This window comes from Ambystoma mexicanum, chromosome 2p (genome assembly GCF_040938575.1).
Source record: "Ambystoma mexicanum isolate Mex_15411 chromosome 2p, UKY_AmexF1_1, whole genome shotgun sequence".
Lineage (NCBI taxonomy): Eukaryota > Metazoa > Chordata > Amphibia > Caudata > Ambystomatidae > Ambystoma > Ambystoma mexicanum.
Genome location: NC_090923.1, coordinates 809888790 through 809902184, shown reverse-complemented (window position 1 = coordinate 809902184; position 13395 = coordinate 809888790). Strand labels below are relative to the sequence as shown.

The window sequence follows — 13395 nt, the reverse complement described above, 5'->3', positions numbered from 1 at the left end:
TTCACCTCCTCACCTCTGCTCTTTTCCTCCTTTTCTATGTCCTCTTCCCCCATTCCACCTCTTAACTGCTCTGCCACTCTCTTCTACTTCTCCTCACCTTCTTCTTCTCTGTCGCCTCTTAGCCTCCTTCACCACCCTGCCACTCACTCTCCTTCTCTCTGTGTCCTCCGTACTGCCTCACTGGTCCACCATAGTATAATCTAGTATTTCTTCCACACCAACCACCCTGTGCACTGACTTCGAACACTGGGATATGGATGTGAAACTATCTATCCCAAAGGTTCAAAGGGTTCCAACCAAAATATAGGCTAAACTCTTAATGTATCTTTGGTAGCTATGGCACAGCAGTCAGGCTTTACTCAAGGAAGACCTTCTAAGATGTTGCAAAGGTAGCTTTGCTACAATTTACAGAGTATGGGCAATCTCTATTCTGGAGAAATTCCAGTCGGGCTTCCGTTCTTTACCTAAAATGGAGAGAGCTATGCTCTCTGTTTGGAATGACCTTCTCCTCCACTATGACTGAGGTCATCTGTCTCTAACTGTTATGCACATTTTGTCTGGTGCATTTGATGCGATGGACCATGCTATTCTTCTGTCATGACTTGCAGACCTAGTTGGTGTCACTGGCATAGCTTTAGAATGGTTTCATGATTTCCTCTGAGAGAGTACCAATGGTGAAGATTGGCCAATTTACTTCTTCCTCATCTGTGGTCACTTGTGACGTTCCGCAGGCATCAGCCTCATCACCGCCTCTTTTTAACGTTTATATCTTGCCTCTGATGTCCCTTATTCAGAAACATAACATTCAGTCCCCTTCATATGCTGATGGCACCAAACTATTCCTAAACGTTTCTGTTCATCGGGACACCCTTGAACAACTTTAACTCTGCTTCACATAGGTAAAACTCTGGCTTACTTATAACAATCTGCAATTCATTCCTGACAAGACAGAGCTTATACTCTTGGGACCCAAACACGTATTAAATGACCCCAGGCATAACTCCCGCCCCCTATGCAATTTGGCTTCCCAACCTCTCTTTCTGACCAGCAAAAATCCTTGGAGTTATCTTGGAGCCAGAAATGTGATTGACTATACAAATTAACAAGGTAGTCAAAACAGCTTTTTTTGTCTTCAGCTACTACAATGTGTACCCTCCCTTGCTTTCTCCACCTGGAACTTGCCAAAGTGCTAGGTGCACACTGGTTCGTTCTCGTCTGGGCTATACCAATGTCCTCTATTTTGTACTTCCTGATTACCTTGTCTTGACTTCAAGCTGGACAAAATGTGGCTTTTGGTCTTATTTTTCACCTCCTTAAGTTTTCTTTTGTTTCAGATGACAGAAGTTCCTTACACTGGTTACCTCTTGTTGAAGATACTTGTCCCATTATTTAGGTGCATACATGGTCTATCAGAGCAATATCTTGCGCAAAAAATGAAACCCCAGGGTCCACTTAGATCAGCACATTCACATTGCCTAGCTATTGCTCACTCTCCAGAGGGGATCGACGATTCTTTGTAATCGGACCCTGCCTTTAGAATAAACTTCTGATCAATTTGCGCTCTATTTCATCTTTGCTTCCGTTCTGGCATAACCTGAAAACATTATTTTCTTCTAATTACCAGTAATTTCTGGATCTATGTCAAATGTTTTCTTTTCCATCTGCGCCCAGATGCAGTGACCACTGCTCAGGACCCTTGTAGTTTTGCGCACTATAAATGCATCAAATCAAGAAAAGAAGGATGTGTATAGTTATAATTATGGTCCTAAATGATACCCCAAGAGTACGCTACTCAGAAATAATGCTAAATGTATACTCTTTAATAAAGATTGCCAACGCTGACAGCTCAGGAAGTCTTCATTCTATTAAAGACGAGGAGGCGAGCATTGTCAGATTTGGCAAATAGCCGCCAATAGACGTCTCAAAAGACGCAAAACTGATGGATGTTCTCCTATAGCTTTACCATCTACCATGTCATGACCTGCAGAGATTGCAGACCGCAGTACACCTATAGTCCTGAAGGCACTACCTTCTTGGAACTTTATTGCTAAGAAGTTCAATAATTGAACTACAGGGGCAGAAACGGGATCCAAACCATGTTCTGTGCACCAGCGAGCCCAACTCTTCCATGCCGTATTATAGCTCCTGACAGTGGAAGGCGCCCATGAATCTCTGATGCAGTCTGCAGCGAGTCGCGAAATGCCTGGTAATTCCCACTTTCTCCTGAAACCTCGCAAGCCATCAATCGCAGGGTGCCTTTCGATACTAGGGGATTAATTCTCCCGATTGGGTCTAGTAGAAGGTCCGGCTGCTGTGGAACTATCCTCAGAAAATCCATAGAAAGTTCCATCGCTACTGGAAACCAAGGCTGCGATCTCCAGAGGGGGATGACTATCAATGGGTCTGCTCGCTCCCTGGGCACTTTCGCTAGTGCTCTCGAGATCATGAGAAACGGAGGGAAGGTGTAATTCAGTGTTCCGTTCCAAGGTTGGAGGAAGGCGTCTGTGCCTGCTGCCCCCGGGTCTAATCTCCAACTGAAATAAGTCTGCGTCTGCGCGTTCAGTCTGGACGCAAATAGATCTATATGAACGGGACCCCAGAGGTTCTGTAATCTCTCGAACACGCTCGGGTGTAGTTTCCAATCGCTTCAATCTACAAGATATTGTGAATTCCAGTCCGCTCTCTCGTTGAGCGTCCCTGGCAGATACTCTGCTGTGACTGCTACCTGATTCTGAAGGCAGTAGTGCCAAAAGTCTTTCGCTAGTTCTGCTAGCATCCTCGATCTCGTTCCTCCTAGATTTTTGATATAACGCACTGCTGAAATGTTGTCCATTTTGAGCAGAACGCAACATCGAACTTTGTCCTTCGTAAATGCTCGCACTGCAAAGGACCCTGCTAAGAGTTCGAGACAGTTTATGTGCATTTCTAGTTCTTGTTCTGACCACTTCCTCCCTGTCTCTAAGTTCTTGCATCTGGCGCCCCATCCGGACCTGCTTGCATCTGATTCTATAACGATGTCCGGTGAGTCTCCGAAAATCGCACGGCCATTCCAAGCCTCCATGTTGGCGAGCCACCAGTGGAGTTCCGAGATCGCTTCTGGGTCTAGGGTCACTAGCTTGTGATATCCTACCCCCTCTTGTAGGTGTCTTATCTTGAGCCTGTGTAGTGCTCGATAATGGAGCGGACCCGGAAAAATCGCTTGGATTGAAGCCGCTAGTAGGCAAACTACCCTTGCGAGAGCTCAAAGAGATATGACTTTCTTTGCTATAACTGTTCTGAGCTCTTTCCTGATCCCCTTCACTTTGTGATGTGGTAGCTCTAGGGTTGCCTTGTTTGTGTCTATACTGAAACCCAGGAATTCTATGTTCTGCACCGGCACTAGCTGGGATTTGTCTAAATTTACTAGGAATCCGAGAGAGGTCAAGAGCGTGAATATCCATTGTACGTTCTTGGAAAGTGTGACTTTGTCTGTACCCATGACGAGAATGTCGTCCAGGTAAAGGATTATGCGAATGCCTCGCTCTCTTATGGCTGCTGCTGCAGGTTTCATCAGCTTGGTGAATGCCAAGGCGCAGATGCTATGCCGAACGGAAGACACGTGAAGCGCCATGTCTCCCCTTCCCACCGAAATCTCAGATATTTCTGAAACTCTTGAGCTATCGGAATCGTTAGATAAGCGTCTTTGAGGTCTAATCGCGCTAACCAGTCCGCCGTCCGGAGGAGATCTCGAAGTAGATGAATGCCCTCTATCTTGAAATGGTTGTAAACAACCCATTTGTTCAGCTTCTTCAGATTTATGACAGGGCGTACTTTGTCCCCCCCCCCTGTGAAAAGAAACAAATTGCTGAGGAAACCTGGCCCTCCTTGCGTATCTTTTTCTATAGCATTTTTGTCTGCTAATTGGAGAATTTTGCTGTTTAACAATCTCGCCTCTTCTCGAGGCATCTGAATAAAATGGGGTTCTGATCTCTGAACTGGGTTCCCCATAAATTCTAGCTGTAGTCCTGCTACTGCCTGCAGCACCCATGCATCGTGCGATAACGCTTGCCATGCCCTTAGAAACTGGAGGGTTCTCCCTCCCACTCGTACTCTCACTGCACTCACCTCCTGAGGCATTTGGTTGCCGGTATGCACTTCTCCCTCTTCGTCCTCTGGGAAATCTAGACCTGGACGGGAAGAATGTGTCTTGTTGTTTCCCTTCCCAATATTGGGCGCGCGAGTGGGGAAAATCTTTTTGATTGAGCTTTGTGCTCGTTCAAGAGCTGAATAAGCTCCCACGAACTGTGCCATTTCTTTAGCGAATGCCTCGCCGAAAAGTAGGCCTATTGCTCCTTCACCTGCCTCATACAACGCTAAGTCGCTAAGTCGCTTAGCTTGCTGTCGATCATAAGAAGAACTCTTCTTCTCTCGGCTGACGGCGCAATTCGCGTTTCCCAAAATGCATACTGCTCTCTGAGCCCAACTGGCTAATACGGAAGCATCTACAGGGGTACCTGTGTCTTTCGCTTTCTCCGCGAGATCCATTATTTTTGCTAATGGGCCTGCTACGTCGAGGAGCTTATCTTGGCACCCTCACCAGGCTCGGTCTACGCCCTTCCGTATGTCTTTCGCCGTCTTTGTAACGAAGGTGACCATTTTGGGGTAAAGTTAAGGAGTGTCGGCCAGTTTGCCTGGCAACTCCGGTCTAGGGCATTCTGAACGCATCCGCGATCTTATTTCTCTATCCAGTGGCTTGCCTATACGTTGAGCCATGTAGGCTGCTACTCTGGGCCATGGGACCCACTCTGAGGACTTAGGGTGGCTGATAGCCTCCGGGTCAAACATATCTGTTGAACTCTCAGGTTCTTGAGGATCTATCTCCTCTTTGTAAAGGTGATCCTCTTCTACCTAATCACCCTCATCATCAGGCATGTAGCCTTCATCATTGTCCCCTGGATTACTCACCCCTGGGGTAGGGGGTCTGTCCTGGCTTCTTTTCTTCTCCAGGAAGGCTCTTTTAAGCCTGGCGAGCGGGTTGCTATTCTCTTGGGAAGTGGAATCCTCCCTATCCAGATTGCTCGGGGGGTCATAGAGTGTTTACTCTTGCGAGCCGCTTTCTTCCCCCTGGGTTCAACCCCATCTTCGGGGTGTCTGGCTGACAGCTCTTTATCTTGGCATTCTGCCTTTCTCTTTTTTGCAAGCAGAGCTTGCTGTTAATTAAAAACAGCTTCCAGTATATCCAGCCTTTGGGTAATAGGCTGCACTCCTTGAGACACTGCTCTGGTCAAGGAATCTCCTAGTACTTGCTTAAAGCTCTGTGACAGGTCTGTGTCCTGTTGGTAAGGACTTTCTTCCCACTCCTCCTCTGACCATTCTGGTGCGGTAGAAGGAGTGGCACCGGGGCTTTTGTAATGAGCCATAGTGTTAGCAAGGCTATCTGCTGTGCTGTCAGCAAGGGATCAATGGTAGTCATCTGCAGCTTTTAGTCAATTCTGCCTTTCTCTCCTCAGCTTGCAGGCTCTTTAGATATAAGAGGCAGTCTAGTATGAATCCCTTTTTGCTCCCGTGGAAAATCTGATTATAACTTTTTTTTTTTCTTCTAAGACCGTGTCACTCTGCTTTTCTCCTCACTCAGCATACGCAACGCAATGAAAACTTGCACGCTGCCGGCGGAAGAACTCCCAGGGGATGCCGGGGGAATTCAGATCCTCCCGCTCCCCTGGGTCCTGCCACACGCCATGTTCGACGGCGCGAGTGGAAGGAAACGAGGAGCGGGGCCGGGAGCCTGAGGCGAGCGCGTTCGCTCGCGGCGCCGGCCCCGCCTCCTCTTCACAAAAATATCTCACAGCGCCCGACGCGAACCAGTGAGAGAAAACGAAACGAACACACTGAAGCACACGTTCGATAAAGTTCACCGTAAGAATTGTATTTACAGTCTGTTAAATAGTTTACAATCGCGCAGCTTACGAGCTTCTCATGCAAAGTTCTATACTATGCTGATATAGCTAAATCTTAAACAAGAGAGTGAATTATGATGTACTTATCTCATGGCAGCAAAAAGAAAGGGGAAAGGACCTGGGACAGTAGGGTTCTTATAGGATGACCTCTCACCGCATTGGAGCATGGGATAGGGTCAGGACTACTGCACTCCTGGAGGTGCTTGGGAGTTGGAGTTTGAGAGCTTTTTCGAGATGTAAGACTCTGGTTTGAAACTTTTAAACTTCGGATTGGCTATTTTTTATTTTATGTCAGAAAAAAAAAGCACAAATGTAGATGTTTAAAAGTATAAGTTTAAAAGCTGTTGTGGCAGTATTAAAGAAAGAAAAGCATAATGCGAGCCTCCTGTTTTGTCATAGAATAAAGGTTACCCATAAAATCATAGTTCAAATGAGCACATAGTTCAAATTAGCACTTGAGTGACAATACAGAATTGTATGTATTCAAAAACAGTGAAGGTTCTAGACAGACCCTTCCCACTCCTCAGGTCACGTATGACCTGTACCCGCTTGTAAACTAAGTATGTTGTAATGCTATGGGGTGTGTAGGGGAAAGGGGACTCTTAAGCGTCCAAAAAACATTTCAGTCCTATTCAGGACCAGACCTGCCAAGACATGAACAGTCACTCTAATCCCCACAACCTCTGATTCATAATAAAATATTAATATGTAAGTAAACTGTAAACTCCATACAATACCTGGAGGGAGGGAAAGGGTTAATACTTTCCCTACAATACCCAGAAGGCCAGCCAAAGTCAGAATAGGGTTAGGCTTACAGTATTGAATCTACAAGTCTTCATTGCCCACCTAGAAAAATTAGATCTGAAATAAACATGTATCTGTAGTATCCTAGTGCATTTCAATAGGCAGGAGTGCCATTAAAAATCTGTAGAAAAAAGGGGATACCAGCTAAAATTCTATTCCTTGGCAGTGCATCCAAGGGTCCTAAAGGGGAACCCAGTAAAAATATCAATGTTCAGATAAGTCCTTTTTAAGTTACTTTAATAGCGTTCGAGTTGGCAAATGTGTCCCATAGGAATCAAAGAGACCAATCTAAAAGACTGGGTCCCAGTTTTAGGGAATAAACTAAGAACGGCCTAGAAAATAGTCCTAGCATAGGACATCCAGTCCCGCCAGTGAGTCAGACCAGGAGGACAATGAGGGACAGTCCAGGAACTTTGCATCAGCCAAAAGATGAAACTAGAGCAGGAGTCAAGATACCGAAGGTGCAACCAGTTTGGCCAAACCTGGTCCTAAAATTTAGTAGCCGGACTTAATGGTAACCAGCAACACAGGTACGAATCAGCAAACTTGAGGAATGGCCAGGGTGTCTCCTAGATAAACACATACAGTCACAGGCTGGCCTAAACCAGCCCTCCAGTCACACACCAGTTAGAGAAATAAATGTTTTGGCGGCCAGCCAATTGGGCCCACCCTAAAACCACCAAGCGCGCGTGTGTGTGGATGGGTGTGTGTTGGTTTGAGCGTGTGAGTGTTGGTTTGTGCCTAAGGCTCAAATGACCAGTTCCCTATGTGGCTTGTCTTAGGCTGCAAACCGGCCAGTAACTTCGCTTTGTCGGCTCATAAAGAGAATATCTCCCATCTTGGAAAAACCCTTGCCAGTGGACGTGACTCCAGCAAACTTCCCTAAAGGCCACTGATTTGCCTTTCTTGATTCTCTGCTTCACAATACTCCAAATAGCTTCCTGATATCTGGAAGCAGGTATGAACAGGGCCCTGGACATTCTCTGCCAGCAGCACTTGCAAACCCCTCCCACTTTAACAACCGGGGTTCACTAGGGGCATGCAGCTCACAGGTGTCTGCTCCCACAAGCTGGCAGCTTTTGCTTTGCCATCTGCATTTTGAGCAGGGCTCTTATACTTTCCAGGCATGACTATTGCTTTAAGGGTACAGTGTTTTGCTACACGAAGATGGGAATGGAATGGGGAGCCGAGCGATCCACCTTTATCCCTAAATCAATAGAGTGCATATATCCGTTCTCATACCCAAAGCTCACCCACTCCCATCCTGTAGGTTCAAGCCTGTGACTTTGATACATAGTTCTATACAATAGCTCTTAGTATAGCAAAATCAGGGGTGGGTCAATTGTAGCCGCTTGAGTTGAAAGAATGTGAAGGTTTCAAAAGATGATGGGCTTTCTAAGTGTTTTTATCCATTCAGGATAAATCTGTGTTTCTAGATCCGATTCACAAAACAATACAATAGTTATTCGATTGAAAAGAAGCAAGGTTATGATATATTTTATTTGTATCATGCTCATACACAAGTGTTTCAGAGCGCGAAAAGGTTAGCGTAAGTAAATTGGCCCTCATGCTGCTGGACTAGTAATCTTGGTGTGGTTACTGCAGAAACACCGGAGTCCACATGAGCTTTCAGGTGTGGGGGAATCTGGAAACTAAACTGATCATCAGTCTGTTCAATCTCTATTTGACACAGGAGCTGATATCCGTATTGTGAATATGAACAATTTGACTGGTGGGGTGTTGCACACCAAATTCTGGGTTATTGATGAGCAGCACCTGTACATTGGAAGCGCCAACATGGACTGGAGAGCCTTAACGCAGGTATGTGGTGGCATCCTCTTTTGTTTAAAATGTAATGCCAATTCTGAGTATCAAAAATACCAGTGCAGTCATAGTTATTTAGATCTAGAATGGAATATAATGGGTCAATTTAATTTGAAAACTCTACTGCGGAAAGAACATGAAAATGAGTGAGCCTGATTTAGTTGTTTGACCTTGGGCGAAACCGCAAAACTATAACATTCTTCTTACTCCTCTGGCCTTTACATGTAGGTCAATTCCTTCCAGATGGTCAATGATTTATGGACTTTAAAATTATGTTAATGATGTGGTTTGAAGTCGTGCTGGTTTTCCGCAAGCTTTTGTTTCTGTATTTGTGTGTTCTGGAAGTGTGGGTTAGTATTAAAGTTCGTCAACTAGGTTTCATAAGCGTAGGAACTGTTCGAAGGTGTATCACAAATATTATAGAGAGGGCTTTATATATTTTGATATAATGCCATAGTTTGCTTCTTGAATTATATAGGAGGAAACCTCATCTGTAAGACTGGGCCAAAGGGAGGAAGGACTGTTGGGATACAAATTGGATTTACTGACTTAACTGTGGTTCTGTTTTTTAGAAAATGTACTCCTATTATAATCTGTGCATGCAATGTTTGTAATGGACACGCCTGTGAAGAAGGCTTGCTTTTTATTAGATTGACTTTATGTAGATTTGTACAGTTGTTTAAAAATAATTTAATATTAGAATTTCAGTGTGTTTTTTGAATAGAGTAATTTTTGATTAGGTTAATTATTTCTAAAGCACATGATATACACATGCTTCATCTTGGCTCTGTTGCTCCCTGAATGTAACAAACAAGAGGAGCTGACTGCGGGCCTGAAAGAGCCTGCCTTTTAGTTGCCTCTGACAGGCAAACAAAAATTAACACTTTATAAATCTAAGCCTATTCATCTAAGCCTCACTAATAAACTGATCCTGCGAAAACTGCATGTGGCTTAGTAAAATCTCCATGTAGATGAATTGCCTCATGCACAGTCCGAATGCCCCAGTTTCTAACTGATGGGATTAACCATAGTCTTCTGGATTATGCCATTTATGGGCACCCAAGCAAGAACTGTTCATCCCCAGTAGGCTACGACCACATTGGGCATTTAGAATCCTCCCACTGGGTCCACTTTCTGTACAAATGTCGCAGGGGTCGTATCCCTGGTAGTTAACAAACCATTTTTTGGGAAAATATGGTTTCACTTTGTCCAAATAGGGCTCAGTGCTAAAATATTTGTTCATGGTGTACCATTCCATTCATTAGTGGTGTAGTACGATTTTTACATTGGGTATCCGCAAGTGCCTGTTAGGCAGAATCCTCTGCAGTATCCTTAGGGAACACTACAGACAATTAAGTCTACAAGTGGCAGTACAATTTCACCTTTTGGTACAAGCCTGTACTACACAGTTATAGTGGTAGCAGTAGCGGAGCAGCCAGACTTATCTCGAGAGAAAATGAGCAGTAGTAGAGATTACACAAAGGACCACAATCACTGTGACTCAAGCAAACACTGACTCAAGGTTTCTGGTTAAAAAAAAATAAGTATATTTATTTTTAAACCATCTGTTCACAAAACACTTCACTTCTATTAAATAAAACCACACTCTAAAATATACTACACACAACCAATTCCTCTGGTTCAGGTCAATTCAAGGTAAGTACATTAGGATTTGACGGACCGGTGTTGTGAAACAAAAGATGTTACCGTAGGTTAATACGCGATTACTGTCAAAAAGTGATGACAGTTCGGTCTTACTAAAGAAAATCGTACCCGCGGGAAGAAATGTAACCGTAGTCAAACACACTTAGCACAAAGAATTAAAACCAGGGAATAGTGGATAAAATCACAGGCAATACTTTTGTCAAGGCAGGCGAATCGGAGAACACTTATTAAAAAGCAGATAAGTCAATAGGCCTACGCCAGTGTCAAATGGAGCAGGGGCTCTGTTGTCGAGGATCACACTGTTAGGCTAGTTCACGATTCAAGATGCCAGGAGTACTTGGATACTGTCAAACGGAAGCAAAAGTTATAAGAGGGAAGAAAGAAAGGACAAGCCTTCGTAGAGGAAAAGGGTTCACCCCGATTCCGCAAGGTCGGATGGAGAAGGACCAAATGGACACAGTACCTTATTTGTATGGAGAAAAGCTGGTGCCACAGCAGTTGTTCCTGGTAGTTCCTGCAGACTTACGGTTCCTGAAGCTTCAGTCGTGGGGACAAGAAGGACGTCTGGAGCGATCTGCACTACCCAGGGATGAAGCTAGCAGCAGCAAAAGCAACGGTGAATAAAAGGTGTGCTCCTTAAAAACAGGAGAGGGTTCTTCTGATGGCTATCCGGACCACTACAGCACTGTGCAGTGATTTCGACCCAGAAGAGGATTTTCTGGCTGTAGAAAGGTGAGCTGGTTGATCCCACCAGGCCCAAGGGAAGAAGACTCCGGACTGGATCTTCTCTGTTGTTGAAGGGTAGATAGCTCAGAACTGCAGCAGGGCTTCACCGGGACTCGGGAGTTGCAGCAGCCGTCTTCTTCTCCGCTTCTCTTCAGTTCTTGTAGTTCCAGTGGCGACTCTGACTTCCAGCCCAAGAGTCCTGCCTTTAATGAGAAAATCCCCCATTCACACAGCCTGGCTGTCAATCACACAGCAGAGGGGTTGTCCAGCCCAGACAGCCAACTCCGCCAAAGGACACAAAGTGCGACTTGGGTCTCCAAGGAGACCCTGTGCAGGGGGTGACTAAACACCTTCCTCACATTCAGCCCACCTAGACACCCAGACGCCAAAGGAGGGCTTCTGGACAGAAGCCCGCAAAAGGTCGGCGAACAAAGAAGGAAAACCTGGTTTGCCGCGCAAAGTAAACCACAAGAAGGATTTTAACAAAAAGAAATGGCGATAAAACCCAACTGGAGCCAAAATAAAAACTATTTGGTCAAGCAGGTTTAAGTTCGAGGCTAATACAATAGCCTAAAACAGTACAACGTTTATATACTATAATCGCGGTAGAAAAGATAGGGTAGGTACCACTGCCACCAGCCAAGTCTTAGTGTTGAGGGAGCGACAAAGCTCCAAGAGGTGCAGACAAAAAGGAGTAGGAATTAACCCTTTCCAATACTCCATGTAAAATGGGGTGTAATGGGTCTGCAGTTTAAATGACTACATAAAGTAAATGGCAACTTTACCTGTTTCTGGGGGACAGTAGTCCGCCCCAGAAAAATGGAGTCAGGGGGAAGTCTTAGAGACAACCCTGTGTCACTGCACTGAAGGTGCTGTGTAACGCACACAAAAAGTTGGGCTCATGGAGTGGTGTAGCTCCACAGCCCAAGATCACACAAACAGTAGAAATACACATGGCAAAACACATGTAAGAGTGGGAAAAAGGTTCCCATTCTTACTAGGTGGAAAAAATAAACCCCAGAAAGCCAGCAAAGCTGCTGAGGGACTCACTAGTTAAGGGAAATTAGCCATAAATGAGAATTCTCCCTAACAGTGCCCAATACCAATACAACTCATTGACCTTTGTGGTATGGTACAATTGATTAGGTATGGGTTACCCCATAAAATCCCCCACCCAATGTTATTTAAATCTGAATGCACATGAATTACCCAAGGCTAGGGTCTCCCTCTGTCTATTTACAATAAAGCAAGCCTGGCTGCCTTGATACTTTGAGCTGCGGAAAAAAGTCAGACCCATATTTAATCCCCAAACAGCTAATTTCCAGGTGAAGGGTAACATTTGGGGCACCATTTGGTAATGAAATAACTTCTTTAAAAATGTGTTTCTCCAATTACTAATTTTTCAATGTTGATGTATTTCCAGAGTTGAGAGCCATATAGCACTGCTGAAATCACGTGAGCCCTGAATTCTGGGTGCAATGGTAGCACCTGACCGTTTATTTAAAATGGTTTCACTTTTATAAAGGTGTGGGCCCATGAGCCTTTGTTCAATGAAATGCCCATATAATCAAAATAATCATAAAACTCCAACCTCATAGCTGATTTATTTCTTCAGCTTTCTTCTGTGGCATGACATAACTTTTGTTTTAGTGCTGCTGATAATGAGGCCTTTCTGGTCCCAAATTCTCTGCGGATAATGCTGCCCTTATTTCTAGGACACCGATTGGCCTGCGCAAACATTTTTCAGATAGTAAAAAAGAAATCCTTGCACTGTTTAATTTTGGAGCATCACCAGTTAATGCTGATGGCATGGAAGCTGAATCATTTATAAAAAGTGAAAACAGCCGGGGAGCTAAAACACAGAAAGAATGGGTGCACTTACCACTATTGCCCCACCTAACTGCTACTGTGTTCTCTGAATAGAGTGAGTTAACCGCTATTATTATTAGCGGATTGACCTTTAGGTCCAATATGTTTCTCTACAAAGTAGTCTATTCACCTCCATAAAAAGCAGACCTAAGCTATACAAATAAAATATACAAAGATTCACCCTTATGGACCATCTATTTTTCAAATATTATTGAAAGGCAAAATCCCTGATTGGTCTGTGCACCTTTTTTTAAACTTGCTTGGACATGCATCAGGATTTTGTTGTTGTAGACACAAAGCCTTAGTCTTTTAAGCAGGACCTTACTGTGCAACTTGCAAAGGGAATCGGTCAATTAAATAGGTTGTTCATTGACCAGGATATCTTAAATATGGGAACAATTGTGACTTGCCACCAGTAGCTGGGTGTAACATTACCTTTTTATAAATTAAATTTAAAAAAAGGTACCCATATCAAGAGTCCTGTCTTAAAGGTTTGTAGGGAGGCCATCGGGTCCAGACAACTAAGCATTTTTTTGAGAATCTTGACCAGGAACTATCTCCTGTGAATAAA

The 13395-nt window shown here is 44.4% G+C and overlaps 1 protein-coding gene across 1 annotated transcript in view; it reads left to right on the top strand.

The window, feature by feature from the left end:
• The window catches only part of PLD3 (phospholipase D family member 3), a 533798-nt gene that overhangs the window by 248818 nt on the left and 271585 nt on the right, over positions 1-13395 (top strand). Inside the window, exon 7 of the mRNA XM_069644484.1 lies at positions 8434-8561. Coding sequence (XP_069500585.1) covers positions 8434-8561 — 128 coding nt within the window. The remainder of the gene's footprint in view (positions 1-8433; positions 8562-13395) is intronic.